General features: G+C 43.2%; 1 protein-coding gene across 1 annotated transcript in view; it reads right to left on the reverse strand.

Annotated features, from left to right (window-relative positions):
- Positions 1-16969, reverse strand: part of LOC143109315 (disks large-associated protein 2-like) — a 56387-nt gene that overhangs the window by 21173 nt on the left and 18245 nt on the right. Inside the window, exons 4-5 of the mRNA XM_076271968.1 lie at positions 16619-16775; positions 13949-14168 (exon numbers count right to left, since the gene is read on the reverse strand). Of these exons, the coding sequence (XP_076128083.1) occupies positions 13949-14168; positions 16619-16775 (377 nt within the window). The remainder of the gene's footprint in view (positions 1-13948; positions 14169-16618; positions 16776-16969) is intronic.

Here is a 16969-nt window from a genome sequence, read left to right on the forward strand (position 1 = left end):
CTTGAGTGTGACTGACTGCATGTGTGTAGGCCTACTGTAATGTGTGTATGGTTGGTGGCAGTGTGACTGATGGTGTGTGTGTGTGTGTGTGTGTGTGGTACTGTAATGTGTAGTCTAGTGGCTAGTCTGTGCATAGTATGCTTCATTAGTGGTTTTGATATGGTCACAGTTTCTAACATCTAACAGGAATGTTCATTTTGGTAAAATACATAAAATAGATGAAAATCTAAATTTTCTGTTAAGTGGGCATTGCTATCTTAATATGTGTTATATATGATTAATATATGAATGAATATATATATATCTTTGATATGTACTGAAATTAAACCCTCTTTGTAATGTACAAAAGTAGCTAAAACGTAGTTGCTAACTCTCTAGGTTGGGAAGGTAGACTCCTTCTTGTGAGTTAGAATGTAGTTCTGGTGATCAGACCTTTACTTTTACTTCTGTTCAGAGAATAATTAATGTTGAACAATTTAAGGAGTTGCCTTTGGGAGGGTGCAGAAAGTATATCAGACGTCATTACATCCAGACTCTCCTAGTAAAGATAATACAATCATTCCAGATAATTCCACTCACAAACCAAACTCTCTGTCCATTTAGGAAAAACCTGCTACTGAGAAGCCGAACACACCAGTCTCAAACTCCAACAATAGCCATCACGCTATGTTTAGGTTTTTTTTCTCTCACATTGTCGTTCCCACTACTAACCATAGCTCCATATTCACATATTCAGTCTGTGGGTCATTCTATAATTCAGGGTACATTTCCCATCTCCATGATAAAGATTTAGTTATTATCAAAAAAATAAATCATAATGAATCAATTTTGAACAATTATGCATATTTTGAATTTTGAACAATTATGCAATTATGCATTTGAATAACAATGCTTTATTTTATTTTAGACCCAATTTATCCACAAAATATTAACTAAATTACTTCTACACCCCATATTATTGACTGTCTCCGACTACAGAGTCATGCATTCAACTTGACTAAACATGATGCTAAGTCTAACAATCTATTTTTTGGAGATTAATTTACTAACTTTTATAACATTAGTTTTATACATTGTGTATTTTCTGTATTATGCAAGATTTAAGTTTAAATAATATATAATTTTGGTCCATCTCAAAGTTCTTGTCAACTCTGTTATAAAACTGCTTAAAATCTACACAGACTTTGAATATGAAGCATGATGCCTACACAGACAGATGCCAATTCCTCTGACAGGAAACTTTGGAAAGGCAGTGAGATATGTTAAGCTTCTTCTCTCATTAATTTGAACAAAATGTTGAGGATACACCAACAGTAGAGTAATTATCCGTAAACTCTATTATTGCGTTATTGGAGTGAAACTCTCACTCAATTTTTAAAAAAACAATAATATGATTAAAAGCCATTAAATTCTGGTTTTATACATATCATGCAGTAACTAGTTTGAGTATGCAGTAACTCTGTTAATTCTGTGTTAATTCTGCATAGATTAATGATTTGTTAGATCATTAACAGAGTTGACAATGGTGTGGTGTCAACTCTGTTTTCAATAGCATTTAATGAGTGTCAACTCTGCTAATTTAAGAGTTTGCTCTTAAAATGATGGGTAAATATGTTTTTTTGTTCCAAATGTAAATCAGAAGATGTGTTACAACTAATATTTTTACCACATATTTTCTTTTTTTTAATTATATATGTAAAAGCTACCTTTTTTTAGAAAATATGTACTGTACCTCTTGGAAACTTGCCAGTCGAATGTGTTTTTATCTCAGGACAAAAAGTGAGCGATCTTATCAGAAGTTGCTACAGTGACTGTAGAGACCAAAGTTCTCTTAGGGAAGGCATAATTTAAAAATGTATCACATTTGCTAAATATATATAATTTACCGAGTTTGTCTCTAACAGAGTTGACAGATTTTTGTGTTATTACATAATTTATTCAAATAAATACTTGAAGTCTTACAGGTTTAAGCTCAGCAAATACTTGTCATGTTAACTTTGAAGTGTGTTCTATGACTATACAAAAGTTTAATGATAAAAAAGTCATTACATGTTTTGGTTTCTCTCTACACTTGAAATGTACCCTGAATTATAGAATGACCCCTGTACTGAAAAAGGTTGAAGTTGACTGAAAGGCTTCTGTATGAATCCCATACATGGCTGCAACTTACTTGGCCATATGGAATGATACTTATGGGTGGAATTATACTTTTTTCTGTGAAAGGGCCCATCCCATAAACATTTGAAATAACTTCAGTTACCTTACAAGCTAGCCTTTAGCTATAGTCTTAGTCACAACACGTGCCGTGTGTAGCTTACATAATGTTGCGCAAACAGATGCCTGATGCTTTGGTGAAATGTTACTAATGCTACCACGAAGAAGAAGAATTAGAAGAAAAGGAACAATGAATCTACTCCAATGAAGGCTATTTGTGGCTACAACACAGTGTATCAAGTTTTGAATGGATTATTCTTTTTGGTTTTTAAATTTGAGCTAATAGATTTGAAGAAATTGTAATGAATTGCAATTACTATACACACACTAACATGTTAATGTTGATGGTAGACATAAAAGGCAATTTTACCAACTGTATGTGCTATGTTATCTTGTAAAACAGCTTATTCTAGCTACACTTCTCTGGAGACCCAGTCGATGGGCCTAAATGCTGTCTGGTGTTTCAGACACCGCCAGTGTGTTTTTTGCTGTGCGCAAATGAAACAGGAACATTTTAAACAAACATTCATACATGTCTTAAGCACAGCCACAGCCAGGGTAGGTGTGCACAGTATGCACCTTATAATGAATCATTTGATTCACCAGAGCTGATTGGAAACTATGTGGAATAATGGACGACACGGCGTTCAGTTCACAGAAAGAAATGCACATTCGAGGTGATAAATCAGCCCCCGACACGTAGGGTTAGCAACTTCCTGATATGAAAATAATGAACGGGGGGGGGGGGGGGTGGTCGAGTTCGGCCATGTGCACACAACGAGTCCGGCCAAGCCGCGCAATTCAACACAATGCACGAAGACCAGACTTGCCACACGGCCGAATTCGAACGGGCGAACAGCTGCGCCACGGAGCGGAAGTCGTGTCGGAAGCGTGTTGACAATTGAGCTAAAATCCCTGGGCTGCAACCAAGATGGGGCAGATCAGAGTTTGTGCCCTTATATTTTGTAAAACTTAGCGATAAATAGGCACCATTAATTCAAAACTTTGTTAACCAAAGAATACTTCTGAGCTCGTGTAAGCTACAATCTAGTTTGACCAGACCTAACTGTAGTAAACTATGTCTAAATGCCTCTCTGTAGCACCCCCACTGGCTAGTTTGCACCTCAGAAACGTACCTGGTGGTACTGTACGTTTGGCTGGGTCTGCGGAAAAATTCCCAGGAACATTTCGCTAACAAGACAAGGTTTTTCTCATGATATACAAAAAATTCTTGCAATGTGCAATTACAAAAATTCTTGCAATGATGCCTCCAGGGCTCCGTAGTGAATTAATGTAGCCTACTAGCCTACTCATTTTCTATCCGGTGCAAAACAAGAATCATTTTGATGCAAAAACACTTAATAAAGAAATAACTGTTTGTAGCCTATATTCTACTAAAACCAAAAAACGTATATGTATAAAACTGGACTGGCAGATATGACAGAAAAAAATAAGTGGCTCAAATGAAAAGAAAAAAAAGTGGCTCAAAAAAAAGTGGCTCAAATGAAAAGTGCATTCTCTGTTGGGATAGTAATGACAGACAAGCCGAGAGGGAAAAATGACAGCAGCAAGGTTTCCCTTTATCTCATACGAATCGTGCATTCTTCGTTCATAGTCTAACTTATTATACTGATCTGTCATGGATTTGCACTGAGTTGACTCTCAATAATACGGAACAAAATGTGTTCCATATCAGTTCAATACGGAACACATCTTTTTCCTTTCAAATATGAGACAATCCCGTATTAGGAACAGTTGGCAACCCTACCGACGTGCCAACAGAGGGCCTTTAGCCTACACCTCGTAAATGCATTTCTTTCTGTAATAACGTCTGTATTTTACAGCTCTGATGCAACGTGACAGTTAATTTAAACTTCACAAGGAGTTCGGTGAATTAATATACATATATATATAAGTGTGATACGGCCAAAAAACTGGAGCTACTTCATAGGTGTGCAAATAACCTACGGTTATTACACAATCTAAAGAATACATGAGAATGGGGAAATTCAACCAAACAGTGGAATGAGCAGACATCATGACTGATCTTCCTGTAGTTTCCAGTATTCACACAGATCTTTACACTAATCCAAGCCTCTGTTTAGTGATCAGCTCTTTAATGACGTTTAATTAAGGCTCACAAACACTCACTCTCTTTCTCTCTGTCAACACATCACAGTGGGGATATAAAATGGGGAAAACATGGGCGCCATTTTGATTCATAAGATCGTCCAAGCATCTTTCGCTTCTCTACTCGTCTGCTATAGCTTCCGATTCATCATCACACTCTTGTGTCCTTGCTCTCCGAAGTGCATCTTTTGGGTGCTGTTTACATACTGTTGTGAAGGAAAAGGGGCACCCTAGATAGGCATCCTAGCTTCCCTCCACTACAGGGCAGTGCAAAAGGAGCCCAAGTATGTGAATATTTTGCTCTGAAGTTATTCTCTGCAATTAATAGCAACAGATTTTTACTAAGATTTTGTTCCTAGCTATCTAACCATTATGTTTACCCTCTTACGTAGACATATTAAGAAGAAGCTTGAATTGCAGAGTGACATCTTGTTTTCTTGATAAGTGGGTGTAAACAATTGAGCTTTGTTTCTTAAAAAAACAACTCAATGAACATCTTATCTAATAAGGAATGACATTTGCATGTTCAGTAGCCCTAACGAACACCTGTAAAGCGCTCCTCTCTTAAGTCTCATAAGACATGAGTCAAGGGCTGGATTCAGATAGTCTTTCTTGTTTAGGAAGGTTCCTAACAGAATTATCAAAGTGACCGCCATGATGACACCAGGTCGAAGTCTCTAAAAGTGCTTCCTTTCGAATCTCCTAGTAAAGGGAATATGGTGCATCCTTTACAAAAGGAAAAGAAAATAGTGGTGCCCTACAAGTCAGTGCACCAGGAACAAATAATAACAATAACAATAAACCTGACCCATGACAATATCAATGTCTGCCTTCACACAATTATGTAGTCTAGAGTTAGTGCAGTGGGGATCTCTAAGCAGTCATATTGAATAGTTCTTCGCATCTCACCTTGACCTCATGACATTTTACGTCAAGGTCAAGGAAAAGTGTAGGGGAAAGATGATAGGACTGACAAGCTGAATCCAGGCAAGAGATTTAACTCCTCTTGACCAGCAGGCTTGTTTTTGGATTGGTCCGATCACCGTCACTTCTTAAACTGAGTCTGGTTCCTGTCCCTTGCCTGAAGTAGATACATTTCTGCCAGTAGAGGGCATCCTCTCTGATGGATCACTTCAGTGAAATGTCACTACACACATACCTGTGGTCGTGATTTGTAAACAGAAAATAATAAAGAGCGTTTCCATAAATATTAGACACTGGTCCATTTTCCACCAAGTAAACACACAGTGATTTTGACAGGACGATCTCATACTTTCTGAGTAGTGTCAGCGTGGAATCACGAGATAACTATCTGCCACTAACGATTGAAGCTTTTTGGGACTTGATTTACATAATTTGTCAAAAAAATGATATTTGTGACATCGTTTTACACATTCTGTGGAAATATATATATATTTCTATGTATGTATATAGAGAGAGATATTTTTGAAAAATATCAGATTAAAGACATGCACAAATTAAATGCATAAACAAACAACACCTGGCTCCCTGCACAGCTCGTGTCCGCTTTGGGTTACCCCTGACCCAGAACACACCTTTCACCTCTGAATGCACACGCTGCGGGAGTGTGTGTGTGTTTGTGTGTGTGTGTGTGTGTGTGCGTGCGTGTTGCTCCTGGGGTAGGGTTGGCTATTCTGTGCTAGGTGTATATATGTGTTGTGTGTGGCTGTATGTCTATGCAGTTAGGAGATATGTTATTTTGATGTCACTGTGGTAGGTCTGGGTGTGTGTGTGTATGTGCGAGTGTGATTTTGTGCAAGGTGAATGTGTGTGTTCCTGGTGTTGTGTTCCTGGTTGGTTAGAATGTGGGGAAGTGTCTTTTGGTGAGTGACTCTAGCCTGTCAGGTCTGTGTGTGACCGTGTTTCATGAGATGGATATGGCAATACTGTGCTAAGGTGTGCAGGTGTGTGTGTGTGTATGTGTCTTGTGTAAGTTTCCTCAGAAGCACGGGCTGCATTGCGGTGAGGGTATTTGCATGTCTGCGTGTGTGCATGTACACTGTGCTCAGTCACTATAAGACACAATCATGAGGACACAAGCTGACTCGTCCATCAGGCTAAACACTGGTCAGTGCCCCCAGCTATTAGAACCAGCCCTTAGAACCAAAGGAACCAGTAGGCCATCAGTCAGCTGATTAGAACCAGCCCTTAGAACCAAAGGAACCAGTAGGCCATCAGTCAGCTGATTCCTCTGTCAGAGAACAAAACAGCTAGGTGCTCGAGGCTGCCAGTTCCGAGAGAGAGACAGGTGGCTTGTGGAACCGCTGGTCTCCTTCTCTCTCTGTTAGAATGCCGGCGAGACAGGCAGGCCGCTGGTCTCTGATTGGCTGCTGACTCTTCCCAACCAGAGGACGCTGGTCAGCAGACTGCTGGCTCATCCCCACTAGAACGAGAGGGACAGGTAGGCCATGGGCCCGCTGGGGTACTTGCGACTCCAGAGCTCGAGGCTGGTGCTCCTGCGGCCGTCGTGGCGTTCGGGCCGGTGGTGGTAGTGCTGATGGCGCTGCTTCTTGGGCGGGTCCCAGGTGGAGTCCTCGGAGGTGCGAGAGCTGGCGGGACTGGCGGATGTGGGGCTGGCGGAGGTGATGGTGAGCTCGGGCACGGCGGGCTCAGACGGGATGGTGATGAGGGGCGGCCGCATCAGGTCCAGAATGCTGAAGGCGGACGGTTCCGGCTGGCACAGCACCGACGGCTCTGGCTGGCACATCACCGAGGCATCCACCGTGTCCTGCCGCACGGGTGCCGCGTTTGCCTGCGTTCCCACGGAAACGCGCTCCCCAGGGCCGCCCGCCCCTGACCCCCCTCCACCTCCTCCGCTCCTCCCACCCCCACCCCCGCTCCCGTCCGCAGCCTCTCGGCACATGGTCCACATGTTGTAGCACTGCGTGAAGTTAAAGAAGTTGCTGTTGAAGGTCTTGAGTTCCCCGCACACGTCTCTGCGTAGCTCGGCCAGCTCGTAGCGCATGGCTGAGATCTCTTCCTTCCACTGCATGTTAAATGCCGCCAGCACTCCGGCGGATTCCTTGAAGGCCTGCAGGGCCTGGGGCGCGGCGGGTTCCGTGGGCGGCGGACGCGGTGGCACGCGGTATCCCCGGGGGGACGAGGGCGGGACGGAGATGGCGGTTACCGTGGAGCTGGTGCTGTGCTGACTGCGCGCGGCATGTTCGCGCTCCAAGTTCTCCAGCTCCTGATAGGCCGATGAGCTGGCTGCGTCATCGTCCTCGATGATGTCGTCATTCAGCAAGGACGTAGCGTCCAGGCCATCGTAGCCCTCTGGGAACACAAACGTGAGTGTGGAGACAGGAAGCAGTAGACACACAGGAAGGGAGAGAACATAGACAGGAAAGACCGCAACGGGAATCAGGTGTCAACACAGGCACGGGCCTCAATGATGACAGTCTACAGAACCCCCTAAAAGTGTGTGAGTTAAACAGACCCAACAGATCCTAACAGAACATCTCAAATGCTAAACTTACCAGGGTGCGATTAAGTGAAACCTAATAAATTAGGATGGTTTAGCAAAGGAAAAGTGTGAAATTCAATGTCTCATCAACTAAGTAGGATTACATTATTGATATTTATATTTTTTGCATGCCTGTGTCTGCTGTGCTGGTCTCTACTGTGTCCTTGTCTCACTATAGACCCTTTCAAGAGAGTTCCATTATCAGCATCATAGGTGGTCCCACAAGGCTTCCGTTTTAACATTCCATATGTTATCTTAATGCAGAGGAAGTAGATTGGGAACCAAATAGAACGTTCAAGCATTGTTTTTGTTTTTATTGTTGAAAGGGTCTATTGAACATGTACACTTGTCTGTGTTGGGTAGAAAGGGTCGTGGCAGTTCCCTGACAATCTCAGGATGCAGGTTTTACAAGTCCTGGGGTAGTGGCCGGCTAGTCTACACTGGACAAACTGTTGGGTTTGGGATGGTTCTCTTCTTGTGGTAACTGGACAGTCTTTTGGTCATAGGATGGTATTCCCTTTTGGGTAAACACTGGTCATAGAATAGAAGTCTGATGGACTGCTAGCCTCAGGGAGGTTATCTGCAAGGTTTTTTAAGAGTTGGTCTCAGATTTCTGAATCATTTTCAGATGCGTACAGGGTGGAGATTGTGATGGTCTCAACATCTGTACAGTCTAGTCTCAAGGTGACTCGATGATCTTTGGATAATGGCTTGCCACGGGTCCTAAGGTCAGCTAGAATGGTGAACAGATCTACTGATCTCCCATATGGATAATATCTACAGTCTTTTGGTCTGGAAATCTCAATGGATAGCAGTACTCCCCTGGTCTTAGGATAGTGCACTTATAGTCGACACAGTTCTGCTGGTCTCTTGGCTGGTTGGTGGTATAATGATTGCCCAGCATGTTTGCACCGATCACCCAGTCAAATGGTTTAGTCTTCTGCTGGACCTGAGATGGCGCTGCCTACTGCTGTCCTTTGGGTGTTCCTTACAGTGTTACAGTTCTAGGGAATCTTTGCTTTAAGTTTTTTAATATTTCTACCCTGTCCCACTGCAAAATGAAGTTCACTTGCACAGGGTCTGTTAATTAATTAAGGTCTGTGGCTAGATATTTAACTCACACACTTCTGGTGTCATGAGGTGTTTTTTCACACTGCCTTCTCACACACGACATCAACAGTCCAATGTCTTTTCATCTTTTCACTGAATGAGAGTCTCTATCACGCAACCCCAATCCTCCTCAGTCTTATTCTCATCACTCTCAACGACATCGAGTCAAGGCGGTAATTGTGTTACCGAAATACACTCTAACTGCATTTGTGCAGTTAAGAGTGCCATAGCAGTTCAGTTTGTTTTGGGTGCAAGAGAAGATGAAAAGGCAATGGTAAAATCACAAGCCGTCGGCTCCAGTCATAGTTATGAACCCTATTGAACACTGTAAGGTCTGTTATTTGGTTATAAAGAGGCACGCTGGCCTTCCATATAGTTACAGGTTGGAAGGGGGGGAGGGGTTGTTTGAGAGTGGGGTGGTAGAAGGATTTACCAGGGAAAGGCTGCAATCCCACGGCCCTACGGGTTAGGTCAACTCCATGTGCCACGAGGCAGATTGGTCATTACCGAAGATAGAGAAAGAAAGGAGCGGGGCTTGACCTCGCCAGAGGACAGAGCTAAATGAGGGGCTTCAGGTAGGCTGAACAAACCTACAACTGTTTCACCAAACGATCAATGAAGTCTCCAGCCCTTGCTTTATCAAATATCCACAGTGGTTGTAGTACAGTTATCATGATGTAGAAAGATATTAATACTTGAACATTTTGGGCCCTTCATTAAGACTGCCAACATCACCAATAAAGGCAGATGTAATATCAATAAGTTTAGCTAATGCTCCAGGCGGCTAGCTACCTAAAACACTGTTATTTACTTCCATACACTTATGAGAACCCAAAAAATGAATGCAAGTGAATGACAGTGCCAGCCCTCTATAGCAGTACATAACCTATACAGATTCCACCTGATGTTATCAGTCACATAAGCACTTTCGAATTAGATAAAAAAAAATTCTCCTGAAATCCAGGACTGACACTTTTTACTTTCTACAGTATTGCAGGTGTTTGATATTTTCCTCATGGTCGAGTTTGTGCTCAAAGATCTCAGAAGGATTGCGTCTACATGAGTCTTTTCGCAGTTGTGGCTGTATGAGAAGGCAGTGGAAAGAAACACACATATACATAGATATATGTATGCGTGTTGACATTAAAGTACCTGAGACAGACACCTGAAAGGACTCCCGCTGTTCTCTCCCCCCTGGTTATCCTGCTGGGGTTGAAGGAGGGCTGGTGCCCAGCCCCGCTCTCTACAAGAGGACCAGCTAGTCTCCGCCTCTTGGGTGGGTTGAAAACACAAAAAGGCTCTCAAACAAAATATACTTGGGTTTTGGTGCCCATTGATGACTGTGTAAACTACTTGAGGCAATATTTTTTGGGCCTAAGTTGTAAGTTATACCATGTTCATCAAGAATCAAGATGATTTAGTATTCTTTCTTCCCTCAATCAATTTGACTTTTTTTTGTTTATTTTCACATTTTTGAGCACAAGAGTCCCTTGATCTTGTGACATCCGAGGACAGTGCCTGGTTGATGTCCCTCAGGTCAAGTGCTTTACACACCTGCAGTCTACAAGTGGCTCGAGGGACCAGTCTACCAGGCAACAGGACTCAAAACGCGGGACTGTGGGATTGGAACGCTCTCCTTGATCCTCAAGTATGCTCTGGTCACAGGGGGTGACTTGAGGGATTGTTTTTCTAGCAGACCAAATCAAGCATGGAAATGTAATGATGCACAAGGACATTTGTTTGACAGAAACCCCAAATCAGTTCTGTTCAGCTGTGGTCCAACCTGACTTTGTAAACCAAATAGCCATGAAATTGTCATAAAATCCATTTTGGTAGGCCATGTTAAAGAGTGGTATTTCAATAGGGTTCATAGCTTTAGTCTTTATGACAACACCAAAAGCACTGATGACAACGGGTCAGTTCACATGGTAATATGTGCACAAGGTAAAGTAATCTTTCATTTGGATACTTTCTAGTTGGAATCTCCCAATTTCATTCCAGACAAACTCGGAAGTCAAGAATTCCGACCTCCTATTGGAAAAAAGTACAATGGTACAAAAGTACAAAGTCAGAACCCCAGTCCCTGTCTGATCTCCGACTTCCGAATGATCTGGAATGTGGCCTAAGTTACACAGATTCACAGAGCCCTTTCCGTTCAAGAGTTACAGAAAGAAATCCCTGCAGGCTGCATCAAGGGAAGAACTGCTTGCTCCCCGTTTTCACTGTCTGACTTGATGCCATTATAACCTGGTGCTGTCCAACTCTATACCTGGTCCTGCTTTTATATTTGATATCACTGAAGGACGAGGTCTTCGTTAAGGGGGCTGTACCATTTACACAAGATTAGAGTATTTTCATTTTGTTTATCAACATTTTGTGGAATATGCCAGATGTGCTTTGCTGCTGTGCCTAAGGCGCCATGAGACATTAGTATGTCTTTGTATGTGGTGTGTAAGTGTGTGTTTGTATGCATATGTGGTGTGTGAGTGTGTGTGTGTAGAACTAAAAACGTGACTCAAGACGTCACAATAAAACAATACAGCACAAGTCAGTTAGTTGTATGTGTGTATTTTTGCCTCCCTCTGATGTCATCTTTTTAATAAATAAAGATCTGTCAGAAATGCTTGTTTTGTAGGCGGATAGTTCACCCCTCAAAACCTCTTTCAGAGTGAAATGACGTCATCGACTGTAATGTCTCAGCCTTTACCCTCAATCCTAATTGCTAGTGAAATAGAATGAACTGGTTCATACCGGCGGCTAGCTCCTATAGTAAATGTGAAAAGATTATTACCATGTGCTAGTTTTTTCTATCAGTTATGAAGTCTGATGTTATTTACTTAATGGTGCAATGGGACGTTCTCAATAATAACATGAACTGGGCTGTTGTTTCCTAGTCCCTGATTTGAGTTAGAACGTAGAAATGTGAGCTAGACGCAGATTGTCTCATAAACTGGTAACTGTCATTATCTCCACAAAGGAGTTTGTGTTTCTGGTGCGGATTGTTTGTTTATCCGTCTGTGTGCAGGATTATGCCAAAAATCTGCTTTTAACGTAACTTTTCAAGGTGCAGCATGAGCCAAGGAAGTACCCATTAAACTTGGGAGCGGCTCCGACTGATGGGATGGCTTGATGAACTTAGTTATTCTTCACTAGCGTCGGGAGACACAGCACTTGACCTTAGCAAAGGTCCGCACTATGCAAGTGTGTGATCTAGGTTGTGCTGTGTGTTAGTGATGCTTTGTTATAGTCCCTGATGTGATCTAGGTTGTGCTGTGTTGTAGTGATAATTCTTATAGTCCCTGATGTGATCTAGGTTGTGCTGTGTGTTAGTGATGCTTTGTTATAGTCCCTGATGTGATCTAGGTTGTGCTGTGTTGTAGTGATACTTTGTTATAGTCCCTGATGTGATCTAGGCTGTGCTGTGTGTTAGTGATGCTTTGTTATAGTCTCTGATGTGATCTAGGTTGTGCTGTGTGTTAGTGATGCTTTGTTATAGTCCCTGATGTGATCTAGGTTGTGCTGTGTGTTAGTGATGCTTTGTTATAGTCCCTGATGTGATCTAGGTTGTGCTGTGTTGTAGTGATACTTTGTTATAGTCCCTGATGTGATCTAGGTTGTGCTGTGTGTTAGTGATGCTTTGTTATAGTATCTGATGTGATCTAGGTTGTGCTGTGTGTTAGTGATGCTTTGTTATAGTCCCTGATGTGATCTAGGTTGTGCTGTGTTGTAGTGATACTTTGTTATAGTCCCTGATGTGTTCTAGGCTGTGCTGTGTGTTAGTGATGCTTTGTTATAGTCTCTGATGTGATCTAGGTTGTGCTGTGTGTTAGTGATGCTTTGTTATAGTCCCTGATGTGATCTAGGTTGTGCTGTGTTGTAGTGATAATTCTTATAGTCCCTGATGTGATCTAGGTTGTGCTGTGTGTTAGTGATGCTTTGTTATAGTCCCTGATGTGATCTAGGTTGTGCTGTGTTGTAGTGATACTTTGTTATAGTCCCTGATGTGATCTAGGTTGTGCTGTGTGTTAGTGATGCTTTGTTATAGTCTCTGATGTGATCTAGGTTGTGCTGTGTGTTAGTGATGCTTTGTTATAGTCCCTGATGTGATCTAGGTTGTGCTGTGTTGTAGTGATACTTTGTTATAGTCCCTGATGTGATCTAGGTTGTGCTGTGTGTTAGTGATGCTTTGTTATAGTCTCTGATGTGATCTAGGTTGTGCTGTGTGTTAGTGATGCTTTGTTATAGTCTCTGATGTGATCTAGGTTGTGCTGTGTTGTAGTGATGCCTGTTGTGAACTTGGTTGTGCTTGTTCCCTCATCACATGTTCCTCTATAAACACGCTTCATGCTGTGACCAGGAAGTGGGATGTAGCTACTGCATGCTAGGTGCTCTGTGACTCTGGCGCTGGCGTGTGAGGTCACACATTGTTTTTGTTGTTGCTGCTGCTGCTGTTGTTATTGACAAGACTCCTTTCCCACCCCCACATCCCCACCCCCCAGCACACAACACCAAGCAGGGAACCGTAAAGAATGATGCATGGATCGTGCACAAGGACTGGCAAGCAGAACCCACCCTCCCTTCACAACCACCAGCCCCCACCTCCACCACCCCCACACCACCATCAATCCCCCCCCCCCAACACACAGAGCACCAGAAGAAAACAGACACATGGCGACAGGGACAGGAGCCGACAGAGATATCTATCCACTGATGGTAGGCAGGCATCCGGATGGCAGGCAACAGGTCTCCCTCTGCAGATGCGCGAGGCGAGTGTGTTTGGGAGGAGGGGGGTGGGGGGGGGGATGAGGCAGCACAGCGCAGCTCAGCACAGCACAACGGTGAGCACATGTGACTAAAGCACCTCTCACTGCCGACTCGCTGGCTGGCTGTCTCACAGACTCTCTCTCGGGAAGAGAGTTGAGGGAAGGGGGGGGGGGGGGGGGAGTTTTTCGGGCATGGTGGTGGTGGCAAGTAGCGAAGGGCGATGGGGCCCAGCGTTTGCTTCGTTACCTGTTGTGGATCTGAGAGTCGACGTGACAGTGGAGGATGTCACGGAGGGCAAGCAGTCGTCGTCTTGGGAATACCCAGCCTGTATTGCACGCAGGTAACTGTGGCTCCGCGTGCGGAACGAGCCGGGCAAGTCCAGCGCACCCATGGCCTGGCTCTCTAGTTCGCTAAAAACGGACTCGCAAACTGACTCAAACTGGCCATTGACCTCAGTCTCACTCACCTGAGAGACAAAAACAGGAATAGCAGTCCTTAGTTTTTCCTCTTCCACTCTCTCTCTCATTCTGATTCTTCCCCTTTATGCGGTGATGAATATGGAAGGAAGGTTAGCACGCAGACAACAACACAGGCAAACGTCTCACCTTGTCAGAGGGAGGAAACCTGCAAACGGTGTCTTGTGAATTAGAATCAGACACATCAATAGACTTCAACACACAGAAACACGAATAAAGAGAGAAGAGAATGAACAGAGACAGTTTCACTGAGGTGTAGACCAGATAAAACAGCATGGGATGTTTGCTCTTTCCTAGGCATGCGGCTATCCCTGAGGAATCCCCCACCCCATCCACTAATCACAAGACAGGGAGCAATTCTCATTCCTAAACTACATCTCCTTTACCATATAGCTTGAAACCTAAGAGTATAGGCAGCCTCAGCCAAAACTCTAGAGGTAAAGACAGTTCTTATTGCACAGCTAAAACCTTTTATCTGAGCACAACCTTTATTGCACATCTGAAGCCGCCTGCACCAGCAGAGCGTAAGCTACAATACGTCTTTGCCCTGTTCGATAGTAAATAGTCACTAACTTGGAATTTAGAAGCTACTAAAATATAATGGATTGTACCATGCAAATAGTTTCAGCGTTGTTGTAACTGAAATAAGTAAGTATATAACTTGTTATCTCAGTTAAGTGGTAGGAAGGTTACATTTAACCATGGAGTTACATTCTATTCCACATTTTAATCACTTGAACAGTGTCTGAACATTCTGCACGTGTATTACAAATCTTATTTACACGTTTTTTATATTCCACACAATAAAGCAGCCATGGTGGCTGTAAATCTCTGGAAAACACGACACATGTAGAGAATGGGGTTGCTGAGATGGGGTTTCCGTCATCAGTCTATATTGGTTGTCCATGGTGAAAATACACCAGTCTGTGACAATATTTTGATTTAGGAACAACTAACTTCGATGTAACTTAACTAGCAGTGATGCAACTGAAAAAGAATGCAGCGCTATTTTAAAACGACTAAGTTTCAATGTTTTAAAAACATGTTGCATGCAAACTTTCTATGGAACTTAAACTCAGCTGGTGCAATCGCCTGCTGGAACCTTGACTCCTAACGTCAATAGCTAGAACCTTGAATCTGACACTTCTAGAATAGAATCTTGTGATTAAAAGCAACCATGAGTACACAGCTAGACATTAGTTTCTTCAAGCATTAAACTGAAATGGTGGAATTTACTTTATCTCAAAAGACATACAAGTAAGCTTCTCTGAAGAAAAGTAGAAAATGAACTACTTACATCATGTAATACATGAAAGACATCCACTGTTCTTGTGTGAAAGTCTATGAAACCTACTCTGTACTCCTGAAAGCAAATAAACCTGCTGTCGAGGTCTGAAACTCAATAAACCCACTTTTCACTTCGAAACCAGGATAATCCCATTGTAGACTTGTCAGCCAATAAGAAGCCCAGTCCTGCTGTGAATGCACTAGTTTATACTTACAGTACCACTCAAAACAGGTGGAGTGTGTGTGTGTGTGTGTGTGAGTGTGTCTGTCTGTGTTCAGAATAAAAATAGTAAGATGTAGTTGGAGACATCTAGTGTTAATGAAGAGGTATGGTGTATGTGTGTGTGTGCTGGTCTAATGAGAATACGTTGTTCTATTTGTGTCAGATGATCTCAGATGTCACATAATGAAGGTTTGTGTGTGCACATGTGTGTGTGAAGAGAGTGTGTGTATGTGTGTTTGTGTTTGTGGGAGAGAGAGATTGTATTGTGTGTGTATGTGTGTGTGTGTGTGTGTGTGTGTGTGTGTGGGAGACAGAGACAGTATTGTGTGTGTATGTGTTGTGTGTGGTGTGTGTGTGTGTGTGTGTGTGTGTGTGTGTGGGAGACAGAGACAGTATTGTGTGTGTATGTGTTGTGTGTGTGTGTGTGTGTGTGTGTGTGGGAGAGAGAGACTGTATTGTGTGTGTATGTGTTGTGTGTGTGTGTGGGAGACAGAGACAGTATTGTGTGTGTATGTGTTGTCTGTGTGTGGGAGACAGAGACTCTATTGTGTGTATGTGATGTGTGTGTGTGTGGGAGACAGAGACATTATTGTGTGTGTATGTGTTGTGTGTGTGTGTGTGTGTGTGTGGGAGAGAGAGACTGTATTGTGTGTGTGTGTGTGTGTGTGTGTGTGGGAGACAGAGACAGTATTGTGTGTGTATGTGTTGTCTGTGTGTGGGAGACAGAGACTCTATTGTGTGTATGTGATGTGTGTGTGTGTGGGAGACAGAGACATTATTGTGTGTGTATGTGTTGTGTGTGTGTGTGTGTGTGTGTGGGAGAGAGAGACTGTATTGTGTGTGTGTGTGTGTGTGTGTGTGGGAGAGAGAGACTGTATTGTGTGTGTATGTGTTGTGTGTGTGCATTGATGTGGACTAGTGTGGACTCACCTGGCTGACGCAGCTTGCCTGGCTGAGAGTGCTCACTGCGCGCATGTAGCTCTGGTTGCGAGAGCGGTAGGGGGGGGGATGGTACGTGGTGGGGGGGTCCAGGCTCACGCTGGGGAGGGGACGCATGTCACGAGACGTCTGCAGGTGGTAGCCCTGACTGGGGAGGGGTGACGAGGAGAGGAGGAGAGAGAGGGTAAGGTGGCCATCACACTGAAAATACCGAAGCAGCAGCGGCAAGTGTAGTCTTAGACCATAATAACGTGATTAAGTGTAACGCAATGCTTATACCATAATAACGTGATTAAGTGTAACGCAATGCTTATACCATAATAACGTGATTAAGTGTAACGC

The sequence above is a fragment of the Alosa pseudoharengus genome, unplaced genomic scaffold (assembly GCF_046254945.1).
Source record: "Alosa pseudoharengus isolate Yale_2024_CS ecotype anadromous, Long Island Sound unplaced genomic scaffold, YU_APseudo_1.1 YU_APseudo_1.1_scf_7, whole genome shotgun sequence".
NCBI lineage: Eukaryota > Metazoa > Chordata > Actinopteri > Clupeiformes > Clupeidae > Alosa > Alosa pseudoharengus.